The sequence below is a fragment of the Motacilla alba genome, chromosome 12 (genome assembly GCF_015832195.1).
Source record: "Motacilla alba alba isolate MOTALB_02 chromosome 12, Motacilla_alba_V1.0_pri, whole genome shotgun sequence".
NCBI classification, from domain to species: Eukaryota; Metazoa; Chordata; class Aves; order Passeriformes; family Motacillidae; genus Motacilla; species Motacilla alba.
This window is the reverse complement of record NC_052027.1, coordinates 9,531,839-9,553,518: the sequence shown is the minus strand read 5'-3', so window position 1 is coordinate 9,553,518 and position 21,680 is coordinate 9,531,839. Positions and strand designations below refer to the sequence as shown.

The following is a 21,680-nucleotide window of genomic DNA, read 5'->3' as shown; positions in this document are numbered from 1 at the left end:
CCTTCACCACAGCACTGAAACCAAGAACTACCATTGCAGCTTGCAGTTAAAAAACATGGCATGAATTTGCACAAAAGAGAAGCACAGAAAAACAGCACCCCAAGGACTTGAAGCTCACTAAGTATGTCAGTGGCAAGGCAATGAAGGGTAGGCAGGAATCTGCCCCCCCCTGCCCTGCCCAGAAGCCCCTGGAGACAAGCAGCTGCTCCAAGCAACAGTCAGGGAAGCAGATGGGTGGCAAAGGACGGCGATCCCTGGCCAAAAGCCACGCTCTCCTTGTTAATTATTCAGAGACAGAAACTGGATGGCATTCACTGCAGTATTGCCTGTCACTGAACCTCTCCAGGCAGTACGTGACCCTTGGCAAGGGGCAGCCCCAAGCAGCAGGGCAGGGCCAGCTGCCACAGCAGCACAGGGCTCACCGGAGAGCAAGCCTGTCTCTGGGAGCAAAGGCACACGGGGCTGTACAGCTCATCCCCAGGCACACACACCCTACAGCCAGCAAGCCCTGGAGAAACCAGCATCCCAGCCTGGTCTGCACACGTTTTGCTTTCTGATCCCCCCACCCACTTACTAACAAGTCCCTGTATAAGCACAGTAACAGTGAAGGAATTATATTAAAGTAGGACAGGGTACACCAAAAAGCCAATTACAATGGTTATTCCAAGAAAACAACCCAGGAGCCTTCTCTAGAAATGGCCAAACAGCCTTGGCAGGTGGTGGGTGGAGGAAAAGCAGAATAAATACAATTAAAGAAGCAAGACAGTTCAGCTTTGTGTTACATGTGAAATGCAGTCTCCAGAGGCTGAGGAAGCAGCATGACTGACTAGAGCAAATTTTGAAATTCCTCAAAGGCAGGTTGCCTAGATGTGCAGCCAGAGCCAGGCTGACAGAAATGCTGTTAACAGCACTGAATTTGCTAGAGGATTATCACTTGGTGTAACGGATGGAAACTAGATTAGATAGCTGGTAAACTCACAGCACAGTTCATTACTGTACAGGGAAATTTTTATCCACATAAACAGAACTTATTGTTCTGTCCAGCTTTATGCTGCAACAAATTTGCAAGCCTGTGCCAGAAAGACGTTTTCTACCTCATTTTTGTTCAAATATTTGGCACAATTGGTATAATTATGAATATGAAGATACTAAGTAGAGGAAGACAGCCATGCAGTTACACTTAATAACTGCACTACCATATTTGTTTTGATCTGAGCATCAAACCCTTTTAAAGTGTAGTCATTATCCATGTTCTGCAGACACAAAGACTGGGGCATAGAGAGGTCTTCAGAGTGGCACAGAACCCCTCAGTCCCACTAATCTCAAATAACAGAGAAAATACCCCATCACTCTGAGAAACTAAATGATAAGATATTTTGCTGCAAGTCCTGTGCTCAGTCAGGAACACAGGCACAGGACCAAAAGGCCTGTGGCTCAATCCCCAATACCAACCAACTCATCAGTAAGTGCCAGCCACACTGGAATTGCTGCAGTTACCACTGGGCTGCAGCCTGATCTGTTGGGGAGCTGGGCAGCTATTTCATGCAGCCAGCTGCTACTGCACAAGGTGTTAGGGTAGGATGCAAAGGACACAAAGTCCATTAAAGATTCTGGAGTAGCAAAGCAGGGCCAGTGAGTTGGAGCATGCTCACATCATCAATATCTCATCCAAATGCCTGCCACGGGATTTGCAGCATGCCTGAACTTTGCTTTTGCAAACAACTCAGGGGCAGCCCACCAGGTTCAGCTCTCTGCAGGGACAGGGCCCAAGCATTTTACCTGCAGCCACCTTCCAGCTGAGAAGGAACTGCCAAAACTTGAAAGGGAGAACCAGATGGAGGAAGGCTGAAAGGATGATGCTCCCAAGGGGAAGACAGCACCACCCCACCTCACACAGATCTACCTGCCCTCTAACCTCAAAGGAGAACTTTGTGAGGGTGTTTTGACAGACATGACTGCATGTACAGTATTGAGACTGACTGCCTCCTATTTCAAGATGAAAGAAAACAAAAGAACATTTAATCTAGAAACAAAATATTCATTCCCAGCTGTGCCCTCTGCTCAGGATTAACACACAGCCCTGAGACAAGCTGCTATGAATACTAACATATCCTCCCAGCTCTTCACTAAATTCATCCCACTCTGACAGCCCCAGGGAATTTCCCCGACTTCCAATGATCAGAAGCTATGCATCTGGGCAAGATAGTTTTAATGAGGAAGCCCCCACTCCTGGGATCATCATCATTTCCTGAAAACACATAGAAAAACTGAACCAGAAAAGCACATTGGTACCAAGTAAGAAGACAGCAACTTAGCATCACTAATTTCTGCAAAACTGTCACACTGCCTGACAGTTTGCCTTATTATCTTATTTTTCTCCTTGTTTCTTTGCATCTCATTTGCTGGTAAATCTTCAAGGCCTCTGCTGCAAGGGGATGGAAATGAGGACAAGCCCTCCACCCCCAACCCTACAGTCTACACCCTGCTCCTGTGGTTACAGCTCTCATCAAACTGGGGCCAAAGGTAAGACTGGAGTCTCCTGTGCACAGACTCGGTACATTCAGCTCAACTTTGCCTTGAGAACAGAGAAGGAATTTGAATTTTTTTTTTTTAATTAAAGACAGAAGAAAAAAATCCAGGGGCTAATCTCAGCTCCATCCCATGGGACCCAAGTGAGATCTCTCAGGCTTTATGCAAGTAGCAGCTCCCCTCTTGGGCTGTATGAGGCAATACTCAAAATGTGAGCTGGGACCTTTATTTCTTTGTACAGATGAATGAAATGTCACCAGGATGACTAACAGTATCACGTGTACAAGAAAAGGCAACAACACCTGTAATCCAAATAAATGCCTTGAAAAGCCTCTGACTGGTAACAAAGCAGCAGCCAATGTTAATATAATTGCTAAAACAAAAGCTCTGTAGTGCTTTGTTCACAGTGGAAATGAAGTCATTAAGCAAAAAATTGTGTTACTTCATAGACAACTTGAAGAATGTAGCATTGAATTTATTTTGTGGCGTCAGCAAGAGGTTTCTACTCATCAAGACACAGCAGCTTAGCTGGCAGGGTCACTGACACCTCCACTTAATGCAGATAAGACATGGATCTAACTCCATCCTAATGCACTGCATTTCCTTGAGCTCAAATACCATGATAACCCTTCTCCTTAAATGCAGAGTGGTCTTGATGCCGCTTACCTGAAGCTGTCAGAGGAAAAGGTTTGAACTAATTTCCCAGTGGAAAGCAGCTCTCTCAACACTCTCAGTGAAATCAGCAAATTTTGCTGAAGCCAGAAAATAGTTTTGGCTGAAAAGTGAAAGCCAGTAATTACTAGATGCCAAGTTCATCTAACATTAATGAGGGGGAGAGTCAGTAACAGGGAAATCACCATAATTGCTAAAACAAATAGATTTTACAAACTTATTTGAATTCCTTTATTTTCCAAAGACAGAGAGGAGGAGGAAAATTGGAGAAAATAAAAAGGTAATTCATTCTTTTGACAAAACAAGCAAACAATAAAAATTCTACTCCGATTTTACATGAAAAGTTTCATTACATTTTTCTCTCAATGGATAGAGCACACAGCAAGACTAAGAATAACTGGACAAAATGCAGACCCTTCCAAGAGGGAATGTTCCATTCCACTGTGTGGTTCTCTCAGACCAAGCACTGCAGAATAGATGCTCCCATTTCCAACAGACACCATGAGCATGGGATTTATTTTCTCAATCAAATGCTGCCCATGTTCCACTCCCAGTTACACCAGTGTCCATGCACAGTAGCTATACTCTTTTCAGGAACACAAACAGATATTTAGATGGTATGATTGCCTTTGGCACAAGACATGAATGCAGGAGCAGTTCCCATACACATGGGATCATCACCAACATTCACTGGAACATGACACGCGGCCTTTCAAGAGACTATCAGGGGAAAAAAGTTTTCCTCTTCCTCTAGAAAAGATATTTTTTTTCTAGAAAACCTAAGCCTCCTGCACATAGAACACTGCTCTGAATGTGAAGGGTTAGGTCTGACTTTTAAAAGAAATGGCTCCATTTATGTGATGCAGAGCTCCAGAAATGCCTGGTTCACTGTCTTGGGGATGTCTACAAAGAGGAAATTTCAATAGAGCTCTACCCCTATAATTATCCAACTATATCTACACCTCTAAACTCACTTCATTTTCAAAATAAATACTTTTATTCTGACATAATGAAGTCTAATAATTAACAAAACATTTAAAATATTTAGTCAGTAAAATGGGACACTTGTAGGAAGGCCTACACAGTCTCAGCCTTAGAAAGAGAACCTGGCATAGAGCTCATGTCTTGGTGGACAGCCTTCTTTTGCCTACCACTAAGCAGCTCTGCCCACTTGTGTCTACTTAGAAGAGACAAACAAATGAAAAAAAAGCACAGCAAATCATTTACCTCAGACTGGTCACACACCTTGGTTTAACCGGAGCAATCTTCCTCTCAGTGCAACCCAGAGCATCAGAGGACCTCTGGGTCAGTAGCTGTAATCACAACATAAGACTGGAACAGTTTCAAAGACCACATCCATTTCTTGGGAATTTCCCATGTGTTTTTCCACTGCACTTGGCATGAGTCCATAGAAACACCAACAGGTTTGGAGAACAAGCATGGCCTGATTCCAGACAGATCTGGCAATTCTTCTCTGAAATTTTCCTGGCTACCACAATTCATGGTTTCCATCAAGGTCTTCAGCATCCTGAAAGGTTTCCCCCACACTTTCCAGTCTTGGCAGCTCTAAAGGTAAAGCATGCCAAACCACTGCAGCTGATGCTTTTGTCAGCACTGAGCATCATCACTCAATACTGCTAATAAAACTTCTTCACAAGAATCCCCACAGAGTAATAACATAAACAAGAGAGCAGAAGCCACAATGTCCACTCAGTTTCATAGAGCCAAAGCCTGCAGATATAGGAGCACATTCAGGTTGTAAAATCTGGGAGATCACTACAAAAAGCAAAATATTGTCAATCTCTGTCTTTAATCAAATCTCAATGAGGCTTTGGAGTCATTCCATAAAACCTTTGTGGCTTCTTCCCCAGCTTGTGCAGGACTTCTCAATCAGAGTAACATTTTCAGACTGCTGAAGTATGGGATCAAAAGCAGCAGCCCAAATTCAGAGCAGTGTGACAGCCAGCAAGGAGGGGAGCAGTGAGCACAGTGCTCGGGTGCATTGAGTGAGTTATTACTCACTCAATGGGTGCCAAATCCCCATCAGCATATTAATGAGTGAAAAAAGACCCCATCAAAGTCTAGCAGGATTTGCTCAGCTGTTCCATCAGGTTGATAAGTGAGCATTATCCCTTAAGCATTACCACCACAGCCCTCATGCAATCCTAATTCCTCACCACACTTCATTGGAGGGTCAGAACCTCTATTTTTACATTTTGTTTAAAAGCAGTGGCCTGTATAATGAGTATTACCAACAAACAGCAGACCATAAATTCCTGAGCTCTGTGTGAGCAAGTCCTCATCTCTGATAAAGCTGGGACCCACTGTAAAGCAAAAGTGTCACATGCAGAAACACATTAATGCACCACATACAGTGGACAGATGTAACAGCCCTTCAGCTGTACCATTTCAACTGCACACTAAAGTGACAGCTATACAGCCACATTTCTTTACTGATAATTAAGTGCCAGTATAATAGATCATGTCATTGTAGGTTTGGACAAAAGGACTCCATAAAGCAATGTATTGAAATGGAATAGACTCAACCTGGCACTGAAAGATGGTCCTAAGACAACTTGATAACAACAAAAAAACCTTTCCAAATGACTGAATTATTTCTGATGTGGTAAGCACAAGAAAAAACACTGTATTTCAAACAGCAGAATAGTTCAACTATTTAAAGTTATGCACACCATACCATTTGCAAGATCAAAATGTTTATGGTAAGTGAACAAAAGACAATTCACATTATTTTTAGCAGTTACTATATTTTAGTTATTCTACACATCACATGCATATCACAAACAACATCGAACCCATTGAAAGATCTAATTTTCTGCTAATCATGCAAACCCAGCAAATTTACATCTTAGTGGGATGTTTCACCCTGACACATGTGAATAAGTAAAGAAGAATCCCATTTCTAGTCATGGACATAGTTTCAGAGCTATTGAGCAAAACATCCCAGTACATTGTTCTGAGGAACTGAATAAAAACCTGATGTCCTTAGCCCAGCTGTTATAAGCCTCCTCAAAACAGACTGTTGAGATAATTTTTACCTTCCTATTATAAAAATTTAAATAGCTCTGCCAAAACCATGAAAATCCACCCCCCTGCTAAATTTTCCCCAGGGTCCCACTCCTGCCAAACTGTACCTGCAGCAAGACAGGGCAGCCAAGAAAGGGAGATCTTCCAATGGGTTTTTACTTTGTTGCCCTCATCTTGCAAATCAACCTGCACCATGAAAGATTTTCCTTTCCATGCACCACAGGACACCTCTGCCCACGGCTGCACAGCAGCAAAATGCCCCTATATGCTCCTGCAGCTGTTTCCAAGGTAACGAGCATGGTGCTGTATACAAGGGAAGGAAGCAAATAGCAGCAACATAACCCTGCTATATTGTCACTTTTTGAAGCAGGTCTGACTTGTCTCTTTCCCCTTCCCCTCCTTGCCACCTGCCTCATGATTCAAGCAAGGGTTAGATAACTCACTTCACATTTTATAATCCCATTACCTCAGTCTTTCATAAGGTTGGGTTTTGACTTTTTTATTTTTCATAAGTCATCATATTGGATTTTTAAAGGTGAGAGTCAAATTTTCTGCTTTTACTCAAGATAAACCATCTGGGAGAGGAATGGGAATTGTATCAACAACCTAAATTTACACTGAAACTCTGTATTCCCTCCCCCTAAAGGCAGAAAAACATCTCAAGTTAAGCAAAGGGTGTCTGCCCACAACCGTGGCCCATCTTACACAAGTCTCATCCATCTAGCTAACACTGCTTTCCACCAGTTTGGATAAAAGTATCTCCACTTCTCAGTCTGCAGATACAGTTTATCCTTTCTAGACACACAGTTTCCACATCGACTCAGATGTGCCAAAAACAGAGACTTTCCCACCTGCCCACATACACTCTTGCTACCAAAGCAGAAATTAGCCTTTGCTTCTTGTGCTCCTGGAAACCCTGGAGCAGCAAGAATGAAATTCAAATCCTTCAGTCCTCACACAGAGGACAGCAATACAAGGGGTGGAAACTGGGATGGAAAAAGGTCTGGCGTGGGCCACTAGTTCTCATCACTGCCTCAAAAGAGGATGAGTTATCAGGGAGAGAAATCAGCAGATCTGGCCACAAAGCTCTGCACACGCAGTGAGGGACAGAAAGCCAGACCATATGCTTGAACCTCTTCTTTCAGGCCTGAGACAACCCCACAGTAAGGCAGGGAGGAGCTGATGAACCCCATGATTTTGGAGTAACAAGTCTGTTATCAATGCAGGCTGGAGGAAACATTTTCCACCAAATATTTCCAAGTCGTTGACATCAATTCTTTTTTTTCCTTGCATGAAACACAATAAACAGTAGAATATCCCATGTACAAGTCTCTGTGGAGGGGAAAACCAACACATAATACAATGAAGCACTCTGCATACTGGCCAGAAGTCAAATCCATCTTCCAGGAGACAGAAACTCTAAGGCAAAACATGCATGAAGAGACTTGCTGTGTGTAGTATTTGAAATGGCAATCATACTTCAACACAGTTTGTGTATACCTTGCATTTCCCTATATGACTTACCATGGCTGACCTTTTCTACCAACTGTGATTAATGAAGCTTTCAATTCATCATCTCTGAATGGCTGCAAATTGCAAGAGGTGCTCATCACTTTAATATTCAGTAACCAAAATATACCACTCTTCTAATTACAATTGTGCTCCTGCTGAACACCAGGACATTTTCTTTGGAAGCTTAAGTACTCTGGTCCTCAGAGGAAGTGAACAAATTGATGGGCCAGAGCACACATTCCCAGGGGAAAAGCTTCCCAGCTTGGGCATTAAAAAAAACCCCAAACCTATCACAACCACATGGGCATAGAGATGCCAAGAAGGCAGACATAACTTGCTCTGAAATAAAGAAAAACAGAAGTCAATATTTTTTTCATATACTGGTTGGAGACTGGTTTGCAAAATCAAAATCTGAACAGAGCAGACATTTCTTGCAGTGTTGTTATGGAATAGTTTGGATTGGAAGGAACCTTAAAGATCATCTAGTTCCAATTCTCCCATCACAGACAGGGACACGTCATGATGCAAAACCTTCTCTAACATACCTGTTAACACTGCAGTGCTACAAAAACATTACCAAATACTTCCTCTGCTGCCCCTGCAGAGGTATATGCTATAACACAACCATCAAATGAGCTGCCTTGTAGAAAAGGGAAAGAAGTTCCCGACAAGCTCAGCGAATCTTCCTCTACACAGCATATCAGCTCAAGCCTGCAAGATTTATCCAACCAGATAAGCCATTCTGTGATTAAATGGCACCTTCCTAAGACTGACTACTCTGTGAACCACCCACAGAAATAAAAGGAATGTACTCAAAAGGACACACACCAGCCACAGACTCACTGCAGTGCTGGGACTGAAATCAGAGGGAAGAGGGATGAGATGGAAAGGCATTACACAGAGCCAGACACAAGAGCCAGCACACACACATATGAAGTCACAGACAAAGTAACCCAGCACAGCTGTAGATCAAAGAAGTCCCTGCAGTGAATGTTTACTAAGGCTCCCAAAGCCACCCCGATCCGACAGTGCAAAAGCATCCATGCCAGCTGCAGCAAGGCAGCGTTACAAAGCACTGCACCATAACAGGGCTGAATTCGCGCCAACAGGTCTCGGTGTGTTGAGCAGGGGATTGATTCACTCTTCCACAGGACAAGATTTTTAACAGCTCTATCTTGGGTGGATAGAGGCTCCAAGGGGAAGCCATGGTCCTAGAGCAGTCCAGCAGCAGAAATAGATGGTGCTCTCCCAAAGCAGTGGGAGCCAGGAATCAGCATCAGAAAGGCACAGCAACTTAATGACTCTGTCCTAACACCTTGCAGGGGATCTAACAGCACAATTTCTCTCTGTGCTTATTAACCAGCAGGTTCAGAGAATGCCACGATTCCTGCATTACTCACACGAAATGCTGCAACAGTGCCACTTCATATATTTGTTAAGTCTGTTTACAGATTAGAACAGTCTAGAGAGGTAGTCTGGGAAGGGGTCCAAAGGAAAAGCCTGCCATTAGCTACTTTGTACAAAAGCATTAGTTTTACAAAACACGCATTCCTGTTTGTTTCTGCCTATCCCGGATCAACTCCTGCACCTGTGTCCCATGAGAGCACAGGAGAAGCACACTTGATTTCAGAGACATAAACTTTCCCCACCACTCTCATCCCTGTTCATCTACAAAGGCAGGAGCCGGAGTGCAACATTTAAACCTCCTTTACGCTGTGCCACCTTGTGGATGTCTTCTCACTACTTTTATGAGCCGCAGGTCCAGCATTTATTTAACATCACACTCTTGAGCATGTAAACAAAAAAATTCACAGTCACTGTGAGCAACAGTAAGCGGCACAATAGAAATCAGATTACCGTGACACGTCCTCTGTGCAATTTATAAACCCTTTATCCCTCAGGTGGAGCTGGCGCTGGGGAAAATTACCAGCTGAAAACAACATCACCAGCACCTTTAGAAAGTTGGGGCTCAGGTACTACAAACACCTCTAAATAGCCAAAAAGGACCGCGCAGCCACATCGCGCTCAGGTTTGCCCCCCACCGCTCGAACAAGAAAAATAAACAAAAGCAGAAACCAAGCAAGCCCGGGGATAGAAGGGAAGATTGGCTGCGGCAAAGTTTATCGGCACGAAGAGCATCCCCCCTCCAGTCCTTTCATCCGCGGAGCTCCACGCCAGCAAAGGATCATCCCCCTCCCAGAGGGGCGCACCTCACCATCACCATCACCCCAAAGAGTAACGGAAAAGGGGAGGCGGAGGGTTATTCCGAGCACCTCCAGCTCTCCTTTCCCCCCGCCGCGCTCACCGTCCTCTTGCATCCGCTGCAGGCACAGGGCGAGGCTCTTCCTCCAGCCCGGCATCGCGGCAGCGCTGCCGCCCCCCGGGGCAGCGGCGTGGCTGGAGGGGCCCGGGGGGCCCGGCGGGAGCGGCGGGCGCTACCGAGCGCGGCCGGGCTCCCCGGCGCTTTATGGCCGGGCGGTGCATGCGGCGGCGGGGCCGGGGCCGGGCGGGGGAGCGCTGCCCGCCCCCGCCTGCGCACAGCCCCGGGCCGCCCGCCGCGCAGGTGCGCTCCCCCCGCCGCGGAGGGCGGGGAACGGCAAACTCGGGGAAGCGGGGTAGAGAAATTGTGTCAATATGTGTATATTGTATATTTTCCCCCCGACGGGGTCTGCGTAGACAGGATGGGCCCCGCCTACAAACAGGCGCCGGGCTCCGACCCACACCGGCGCCCTGCGGGTCCCAAATCTCCGGCTGACGTTGGACAGATACATGCCCAGGAAAGATATGGAGAGCACACTGTTCCCATTCTACATTCCCGTTACAGCTCCAGCCTGGCGCCTCTTCTCCTCACCGAGCGGCAGCTGCCTGGCAGCCCCGCACAGGTGCGAGCATTGACGCGTGTGTTTATCCTGAAGTTGGCTTCTCTGGTAAATAAAGTTGCATAGCAGCCAGGCTGATCTATTTCATCTTTTTCGCTACCACTTTCAAGCTGTTGAAGTGTATGGGGAAAATTTACAAGCATCTTTTCAATTACTTAATAGTCCAGAGGTTTCAGCACTTTTACATGGACACAAAGGAGATGCTTTATTGCATATGCCAGGGCATTCATGTTTTTAATTTCCTGGGGGCAACATATCTCCGCAATCACTAGCAGCTTTTTTTGTTCTTCATGAGGCCTTTTCTTTTATTAGCTATCTGGTAGGACTCATTCTGCATCTCTGCCTCCCTTTGTGAGAGTTATTATATTATGTGCAACATCTTCTATAATCTAAAATATTAGGGACCAAGCTCTCCTTGGGATACCATGAGCTAATTCCAGTTTCAGAGGCTGGTGTGTCACACCACTCAGGGGGAACAGGGCAACTATAATTGTAAGAGAATGCTTCCATATGGACCTTGGCTTTTCAGTTCAGCCTTTCTGTCCCTTCCTGCATGAAAAGCAGCTGTTGTAGGACAGCCTAGCACCCTGCAAGGGGCAGCACCTCAGCAGCTTCACCCTCTGTGCTCTGCTCACATCTGAGAAGCATTTGCCATTTAGGGAGCTGCCAGCCAAGTGTGGCATGGCATATGCCAAGCTGGGCAGCAGGAGTCGGGAGACCTTTTCAGTGCCTGGTGAAGATGAAAGTGGCTCAACACAAGGGTACTTGGGAATCTTCTTGAAACAACCTCCTAAAGCTCTGAGCACACCAAGGGAGAAAATCAGTTTCTGCAGGAAGGGGCAAAAGCAGAAATCCATTATTTTAGGGCAGTCTAGGGGATAAGAATCTTAACTGAAGTACATGAGTTAAAGGCCTACAGTTAAATTAGCTTCTCCCCCTGCCCCCCAAGTTCTTGAAGAGCAATGTGGGAGCTGGGCTGCAGAGGGTCTTCTGAAGTTACTAATGTAGCATGCTTTTGGTGTGAGTTAAGCTGGGATAACTATAAACTCATAAGAACACACAGCCCTCTTCATTTGATCATAAGAGTTTGCAGCACTGCAGAGGCAGACAGCAGCATGCAATGCCCTAGGACTGCATGAGAGGTTCCTACCACAGCAGAGAGCAGCACTGTACAGCTGATTCCCTTCCATATTTCTAACCAGAGTTACCCATCAGTTTAAAGGACAGTGATGGGAGTGATGGCACCTGAAGGCTTATTCCAGCCAGCTGGAGCAATCACTTCTAAGAGAGATTTCCTGAGGACTGCTGGCAGCAGGAGCACAGATATAGCTCAGACCTGCTATACCCCACTAGCAGCACAGAAAAATTCACAGACATAAAAATATATTTTGCCCACATTTACCTTCAAACTAGAAACATAAGAAGGGATTGCCTCCCCACCCAGCTAAACTTCTTAAAGAGCTCCTTTCCTTGTGCTAAATACAGCACATTTGCACAGCTTGTTCCCTGGAGGAAAGCACAACACCCCCTCCATCACCACCCCTTCCCTGCAATTTCTTTGTACTTTTTGGACGCACAACAAATCACAACTCCACAGCTGGACTGGATCAGGGCACATCATGCTAATTTATAGAAAGTTTGTGATATGCCCCAAATATTCTGATAGCACAACTCAGAAGCTTTTTTTGAGAAGGACTAATCTGAAGCCAGGATGAATCCTGGGGAAAGGAAATGCTGCTTCTTCAATAGTTAAAATGCAGCACACAGAGACAAGTGCTGTTGAGTTATATGACTAACTCAACCACCCACACAGGCAAATCACCTGCCATTTCTGTGCCTTGATTTCCTCAGCTGTATTTTATAATTACATGATGATAACCAGATTCTGGGCATCAGAAAATTATTTCCAGGAAAGTGATTGTTATTGATCTAATATTGTTCTCAGGAAAAGTAATAAGAATCTGAAACAAACATGATAGAGGAAGGGGCTCTTAAAGGTAAGGTTAAACTGACACTTTTTGTACCTGAAATCTCATCTGGTTTTGCCATTTACACTGGTTATTCTCACAAAAGACTCTTTCCCTGAAGTGTCTTTAGACTGTCATGGCTACAGCAGTACTGCTTTTTAAAGGACAGTGCCACCACAGAAATAATTAAACATGAAAATTGCAAGCATATTATTAGATGAAAAAGCAGCTCAGAGGTCTTAAGAATCAAATTTGACATATCCATTATTGTAGAAAGAGCCAAAGCTAGTGTGGTGAGATTTTCCTGAGCACTAACTTCAGTACTCACATGGGAAACTAGTTTAGAAAAAATGAAACCTACCTAGAAATATCAGTAGGGAATTCACAAGCACAATCAATGTAAGACAGATCCATGACACTTCTTTGGAGGGAAGTCAGACAGCAGAAAGTCCATAGAAAACTTCAGAAGTGAATAGCCACATCACTGAGCAATGTCTAACCTGTCTGTATAACTGAAATGTCCAGATGCAGGATTTAGGCACCACTGTGACATGGATACTGCCACAACTTTAGAAGGCACTGCTGTCCTCCCCCATCCTGCAGAAATGTCAAAGCAAATTTGTGAGGCAGAAATTCTTCTTTGGCCACATGCCCCAGGACAGGATGACCTGGTTTGATCAACTGAGGACTTTTCTGTGCCTTGTGCATTGGCTGCTTCAGCAGCTGGTGGTCCTTGCCCCACTGAGGAACACAGAGTACAGCAAGACTAAAGGCCCAGCTGCTCCTAAGCTGGGCAAAAGGAAAGGTCTCTGCCCTGAAGTGTGTGCAGCCTAAATAGGCAGCATGGCTCAGTACAAAAACCAAATTTTCCTTGCATGTGTATTGGGGTATCTCTCTAGGGCTGGAGGAACAATGGGAGGTCTTGAATTAGAGGTTTGCTCTTAATAGGTTGTAGAGAGCATGGTCTCTATGGTCCTGGCTAGCTTCAAACTCTACCTCTCCCTCCCTGCAGTTTTCAGTGGCACATGAGAGGGGACAGTTGGCTCCACTGTGCTTTAAATACCACTATAGCCGTAAGAAAAAAATATTAAAATACCAAGTTTTCCAATCTCAGGAGCTGGCAACTGAGCAATGGTTCAGGCCTGTCACAAGCCTTCAAACCAGGATTTGCAAATGGGATGGATCTCACCTCTCCTGCATGCTGCATGCACATGGTGGGTGATAAACAGTGATGCCACTTGTGTCGCGAGAGGAGGCTCCCATGTAAAAGTCCCATTATCCTGCAGTGATTAAGGGAGAAAGTCCAGGCTGTTTAGCTTCCATTTTGTCCTTGAGCTCTTTGCCTCCAGACAGCTCCAGCTCAAACTCTCCTGTCATGTGTTCCCTCACTCTGAGGGTCACTCATTTCATCATCTCACAAGAGTAAGCTGGCTTCCTGCAACAAGGAATGTCAGTGAAACGAGTCAATCTTCACTTTCAGCCCCACAGCAAGTGACTTAAGAGCTCCTCTCTTGCCATGTCTGAATCCATGAGGATCTGGCACTTGGGAGACCCTTAGGAGTGGTGCTCTGTCCACCCACCATTCCCAGCAGCTTGAGTGAAGGTGAATCACTAGTGAGGTGACACCACTAGTGAGGTGGCATTGCTTCAGCAGTGATCTGGAGGTGAAACCCCCTGGGGAACAGAGAGGACTGTGGGCTCCCTCCCCTCCATATTGGCCTGGTGCTACTGTCAGGCAGCATTCAATAGTTAAGATCAAGCTAGAAATTACTTTGACCTCTGTAATCCTACACAAAGGAAATCTATTTAGGTGTCTAGAATAATCTTTTCCTTTCTCACTCCCACTCCTAGACTTAATTAAGTAAAAGATAAATTTTCTTTCTCTACCAAGGCTGGGCTACTTTGCTGAGTATTGAAGCAGTGCACCCTGTATCCTTACAGCTGTACATGGAAAAGGCAGGGACTATAGGAAATTTATTTCCATCCCACCATGATATGTAAATAGCACATGGCTGCATTAATGCAGAACCAACCTCTACTTTCACCTCTCAGGCACATGGAAGGGTAGTGGGAATATAGAGCATCAATCTCTGTCACAACACAGCATCACAATGGGTTTGTCTCACTGGCTGCTACGCTCACTTTTATACCCATACACAGCAGTGAGATCATGGAATTTAATAATGATCCTGTCATGGTAGAAGGTTAAAGGCAATTTTGAAATGGATTATCTTCACTTTGCTACCACCAAAGGTTGATTAATAGCAACTTTACTTACTAATCTAACTTGGTTCTGTTTTTGCCTTAAATTCAGGCAGTGCAAACAGTTTACTTGTTTTGTTGCCTGCTTCTTGACAGGCACTTCATACTATGGATTTCTGCAGAAGAGTTCATGTCCAACTAGGTTCTGAAGGCTGGAAGCAATCTGTCATTTTGCCTCTTCTGGCTGATACTCATCTCTCTGAATGGCTGAATACCTTTTAGACAAATGTCTTTGGATTTCACTGACACAAGTATAGCTAGCCATTTATGGGGTCCATGAGGATATGGTCACCTCTGTGCTCTGTTCATGCTGGAAGGGAGCTGAAGTGCTCCTTTTTTCTGTCCCAAAGGCGTACTTGGAGTCAGCTCAGGAGCTGGTTCTTCACCCTCTCCCTTGGAAATCACAGCATAAGTATGAAAGGGCTCAGACTCACCCTTCACCTCCTTCCAAAGTCATCTTCCTTCTATGAGAGCCCTACAAAGTACATGTGCAATAAGCTCTGAGTGCTGAAGCAGTGAGTCTGCCTGTGACCAGCCAACCCAGGGGTTTCTCTCCTTGGTTCTCCACTTCTTGCAACACCACTGTCAGCAGATCTCTTCTCCTGGGCACAAGGCCTGTCTTTGCTGAGCTGACTGCTGGACTGATGCTAATGGTGAAGCTTTGGTTTTGCTTCCCTTGAGGGTTCTTAACTTATAGATGCTGTTTAGAGCAAGTCACAGACACCAATCACTTTTTCAGCCAACAACACAACATTGGCTGTCCTCTGGCTGTCCACTGGCTGTTCCCAAACCTAATCTTGTCACTTATTGCTGATGCCCCGCCACAGAGACCATTCCTATTTACCTGCCAGTGACCCAGCAGACAATATGGTGCTGGGAGGATCACAGTGTAGCAAGGCAGAGGAAGGTTTGCATCTTCCTCGCTTCATGCCCCAAACCATCAATGTTAAAGCAAGACCCCAAGGTCTGTGCCCCTTGCCCTGCTGACAGCAGGGATTAGGGGCCTGCAGTGCCCTCAGCTCCATTGCAGCTGCTGCCTATTGATTTCCAGGCTACTGAAACATGTCAGAAATTCAATATCCAAGGTGGCCATGCATGCTACATGTTACTCTGTGTACTACCCTCCACATGGAAGCAGACAGCAGAGTCTGAAATATTAGCAGCTGATACAACTGCTTAATACTCTTAATATTTGTTTACAACCATGCAACATAAGAGACAATACTTTTGGTCCCATCCTATGTGAAAATCTCCTCACTTCAGCCAGTAGACAGCTTTGTCTGGGTCACTGTGAAGCTACTGTGTGATTTGGAGTGTTAATTTGGAAGACAGGAGAATTTAAAGGCAAGATTGAACTCAGTCACAGCAATGAACAGCCATTTTCTAACTTTTGATTGAAGGTGGAGTTGCTGGAAACATATTCTTTCTCTTTCAAACTGCTTTCAGAACACCCTCCTTTCCTTTATCATATTAGTTTTTCCCCTGCACACACCACCATGTTTTGCCCTAGACACACAAAAGGCATGAGTAATAAAATGTCACCATTTGCACCATGTGCAAGTGTTTACCTTCATAAAGCCACATAACCCTCCCAAGCAAGAACTGTGCTTACCGCCATTTACCCACAGCAAAAATCTCCAAACCATCCCACTGCTACATAGAGGTTTTCATTCCAGGAATCCACTTAGCATCGAGATTTGCCTCTGGCTATGTAAGGTTTCATCTCTGCTCCTCATTGCAGGGGTGCCCCAGGGAAATTTTACAGATCACTTAAGTGAAAGAGCTATTAGGTATAGGATAGTTGGCTCTGCATCACCCAGAATGCCAGGTACCACACAGCCTGGGAAGGTTTCCCATTAGGACATGCTCTCCATTTTGCTTTGTTTTCCTGATTGACAAATTGTTCTTTATGTGAAAAGATCTTTAAGCTGTTCCTGCACTCTCAAACAGCATTCTTCTTGGTTACCAGCTGTGCAAGTAAAAAAAGTTGATCACCAGGGATTTGTCGTTTCTTCCAGGAATAGCTCAGTGTCTTTTAACAACCATGAAAGAAATACACAATGGAACTACTTCTGTGCCTTCTATTAACATGACTACAGTATCTGCATGCTCAGAAGTCCATTCAGAACTACAGTGGAAGGGAAGTCAAATCCAATCCCAGCTGCTCTGGACAGTCAGACTCAAGAGTACCAGCTGGCAGGTTTGACTCCCAAAAGTTTGGCCCTGCTGATCCAACAGTATCCAGAATCTTATGAACCAGAAGCTGTGGAAAACGAATTTATGATGTGAGTTCCTGTTGTGCATCACTGGCAGATGCCTCAGGACATGAAGACAGGCTTGGACCCAGCCTTCACTCATGCCACAGTCTCAGGCTCCTTCCTTAACCAGATTTGGCATTAAGCATTCATCTATTCCACCAAAACCCACTGCACTTCATAGTAAGAAAAGAAGCACTATCCATCCATCCATCCATCCATCCATCCATCCATCCATCCATCCATCCATCCATCCATCTCTCAGTAAAGCACATGACTGTTTGACTCTCATGAAAACTAACTTCAATATTGCCATTAGAAAAAATTAAGTGTTTTTTTTTTTTTTCTGGTTGATTAACAGAAGCAGTTCAAGCAAAGAGCAGGGTGCAAAAAGCAACACTACATCTCTGTCAACATATGTTAAAAGTCATTACTATAACTGTCTTGCCTCCTCGTCCCTCTCATTGTGACCCAGCTCCAGCTGTCAGTAGCACATTAATGACTGCAGTCTATTTCAGATCAGAGAAGGAGGCAAGACAGTTGCAAATCATTGATATTGACTGTTGGTCTTAATGGAAACACTCTGTAATTTTGCATGAACATTCAAAAGGGATAGAAAAATACAATAATTGCCATTTCAGTGTTCTGATGCGTCCCAAATCAGCTGGCAAGTAAACAAGCCCTGTGGGCAAGAGCTAAAAAATGTAAAGCCCCCTTCACTTCTTTGCAGAGTGGGCTCCCTCCTCCAGTGTTTCATAAAATATGGAATTCACATTTTGTATGGCTCCTTGGTACAGCTGAGGGGTTGCTTGGCACTCATCAAGGCCTTAATAAAGAAATCATTGGACTTTTGCCTGATGTAGTTATTCATTTTGAAGTATTATTCTAGTTTTCATTCCACTTGTCTATATTTGACTAATAGCAGCAGCGCCACACACACTTTCAAGCTCTCTCTATGCACAGAGACTCAATATTTCTTTTCTCAATTATTGCTAAAATAACATCTACAATCACTCTAAGCTTTCATGATACATATAGCAACAGTTTGGTATCTTCTGGGGTTCTATTTGAAGTAACATTTGTATGGGAAAGCCTGTATGGGGAGTAGCCTTTGTATTAGGGGCTGAAGGCCCATTCCACAACAGGACAGGGATCACTTAAGCAAAAGGAACATGGATTCCCTTAGGATGTGTGTTTTGGTGTCTCTAGAAAGCTAACAACCCTTTTGGAGAACTCCTTACCTATTTAATCTTCGATTTCAGCCCTTACAAAGCCATTGTCAGCTGGGGGATTGAAAGGATGGCTGCTATTTCAGTCTCCTAACATAAAAGCGCTTGTCCAACTTTTATTGCAGAGAGCTGGCCAAAGTAGAACCCAAAACTCGAGTCCCACTGACTCTCACCGAACTTAGACTGGCAGCTGGAAATCAGGGGCAAGCTCTTCTTGCAGTTCTGGGTTTTCCACCTGTCTTGTTTCTCACCTAACTTTACATGTATGAGACCGGAGGAGTGGGGAGAAGAAACCAATTTACCTCTTCAGTGCTGGCGAGATGACAGGGAGGTGCAGGGGAGACACTCATTCATGCGAGGTCACCTCTGCCAAGCGCTCACGGTCTCGCTGAGACGGGAATTACACAGTTGCAATGACAGTCTTGCAGTGCCATCTACCGCCCTAAGGTCCCTCTGCCAGCGCGAGTGACACCTCCGGGACACTGCTGCAGAGGGGAGCCGGGAGAGAGCCATCCACCACTATTCCTTTCTTCCTTAGACACTGCTCTCTCTTTTCCTGGGAAAATTACCTGAAACAGCCTTTCGAGCCTCTCCTCAGCTAATTTGTCCAGAAAGACAACTTATGTCTTTCACTTCATGTTTTTGGAATAAATGACAGGATGATGGATAGGGAAATAACACTTTATTGCAGATAAATCTCCCTGTAGAAAATAAAGAGAAATCCAAACTAGAGTGGACCAAGGCTTTGAGCTACAGTGAAGGAAAAAAATTCCCTTAATTCCAAAACACCTAACAGCAGCTTTTCACTACCAGAGTATCTGAGAAGGATTATATATACAAGATAGTTTTGTTCTCTTAATAAATTAATCATGGCTGCCACTTAGCCATCTATGCAGGCAGATGGAGGATGACTACTAAGTAATCAATTCCCATATGGTAGAGAAACCCCATCCCTGATTATGCTGATTTAAATCTCTTTGTTGCATCAAGGTAAAAAAGACCCCGTGCCAGAGATGTGTCCTGCCTAAGTACACAGACCTGATTTTTTCCAATACATCAGGAAATCACACATACAGCAATAATTTGTTCTATAACACCAGCCCATTTTCTGCTCAGTGTCAAGAACCAGACCCTCCATAAAGAGTAAGTGTGCAAAAGTGATGTCTTCATGTTTGCATCTCAAAGTGCAATTCAAAGATCGTTCATAACCACAGAACAAAGATTTATGTATACATGCTACTTTTTTAAATTATTATTTATTTATTTATTCTTAAAAGAGTCACATTAATTGCATTTCTTGCATTTCTAGCCTGAGAAGACAAATTAAAGATCTCAGGCTAGAGATTTCTGTTGGTCTAAGGGAAAAAAACATACTGCTTTGTACTGAACAGAAATCCCACCCAGTACAGATTGCAATGGCACCGTTCAATATATGTTCAAAAAGCATCAACTGCAATTCAACATTATTGTGCAAAGACTAGTGAATATAAATTGTTCCCCTCCTTTAAAGCAGCCTGGTAATGTGCTACAGGACCCAGATTTCTGCCAATATGTCAGAAAACTTGAATCTGCTGCCATGAGCCTGCTGGTTTAAAATAATTCAGCTCAAACAGCAGGATATAAACAGAAGCATTTTACAAGAAGTGATATAAATATGACTTACATCATCATTGTGACACTAAATTAACATAAATAACAAGGTTTAAACTCACAGCTAGAAAGTAGCCTCTTTGGAAAGTTACAGCTACAACGAGCATGTGTCTCTTTACCTGACACAATCAATAGCCCAGTGTTTTCTTTAAAAAAAACCAGACCATAAAGCAGGTACAATGAGGTTTAGAGTTCCCAAATGTTATGCTCTGGTAGATGCTTTTGATAGACAACTTTACCACCATAAAAGCTCTGTTAGGCCAGCTTCAGATTAAAGACAGAGCTGTAAGCAGAGCAGGTATGCATTCACGAGCAGCATCTAGACCAGCATTTTGGAAGGGGAACAGATTACAAGCTGAAAATGTGCTTATTCTTATGGGAAAGCTACACTGTGTATTCATTTCTTTTAAATAAAAAGTCATAAGTTTTGGGATGGATCCTGGATCCTGCAGCTGTAACAATATCTATGAGCAGAAAAAGAAGCATTGAACTCAAGCCCGTCCCAGGGGCATCCCCTTGATTATAATCTCCCCTTTGCTGTCATGTTCCCCTCTTGCCTTACCTCTGCCCTGCATTCTCCGCAGACAAAAAACAAGGCACTTCCTCCAGCCCGGCATCCCAGACCTAGAGACAAAGAAATACAAGTCTGTAGTGTCTCGAAGGAGTTTGCAGATGTGCAGCTGGAATACAAAACCCAGCTTCTTTATAGGGCTACACCTTGACAAAGAGGCAAGTCCATCCGTGCTTGCAAGGACAGGAAAACTGCTGCCTGAAAAAGCCTGACTGTGAACCATCCAGGCTGCATTTTGCTGCAGGCATGGAGCAACTTCGCATGTCCACAGCAGAAGAAGCAGATGGTGAAAGAAGGGTGGACAGATGAATGGGTAAATCACAAGGAGTTGAGCAATTCCTTAAAGGGCATGTTTGTCTTTTATGCCAGTCAGATAGAAACCAGAAACACATGTAGTCTAATAAATTAGAATTCCTGTTCAGGGGATGAAAATATCCACAGCCACACACCAATGAAATTGACAAGCCAATTTCCTTTGGAAGCTTCCTTTTTACATCTTCAGTGTAGAAAATATATCTATTGGTATCTCCTAGTACAAGGAAAACAGTGAAAAACCTGTTATTCTTTTGAACTCATGCTCAATTTTTTTTCTTATGTCCGTCAGACTTGAGAACGTGCACGCATTCCCCAAAGGAGGGTCACTGGGCCCATTTGCAGCAAAGCTTGTTGAAATGCATACTAAAAAAATCATGGCTATCAATAACAGTTTACTAAGCTAATTCTGGTTGCAGTAACTATGTCACTCCTACAGATTCTGTTGCAAGATGACATTAAGCCTATTTCTGATTGAAGCTGTTGGATGGTCTTAGGAAATCCCTACTTTCAAGCTGTATTTGAGAGGAATTAAAATTTCTGTACAACCAGCACATAACAGCATTCCTTCTCTCATAACATAGAGGAAGAGAGAAGAGAGTACAACACTGTAGACACCAGCCACGATTTAAAGTACATTATAAAACTGAACATAAAACACAGGTTCCCATAGAACAGGACAAGGCTCCTTTAGATCACCATTCAATTTAGTATTAAGTCATCGTCAGATTTTTTTTTTCCTTTGGACTAATTTTTATCAAACCTTTGGGATTTTTTCTCCTATTCTGCACACC

General features: G+C 44.1%; 1 protein-coding gene across 3 annotated transcripts in view; it reads right to left on the bottom strand.

Moving 5' to 3' along the window:
* GRIP2 (glutamate receptor interacting protein 2) overlaps positions 1-20,636 on the bottom strand; it is a 267,188-nt gene extending 246,552 nt beyond the window's left edge. Inside the window, exon 1 of one of the 3 annotated variants that reach the window (XM_038148767.1) lies at positions 20,566-20,636. In XM_038148767.1, the coding sequence (XP_038004695.1) occupies positions 20,566-20,620 (55 nt within the window). In that variant the 5' untranslated portion in view covers positions 20,621-20,636. The other 2 variants (XM_038148765.1, XM_038148762.1) reach the window with 2 other exon arrangements.
* Between the last annotated feature and the right edge of the window lie 1,044 nt (positions 20,637-21,680).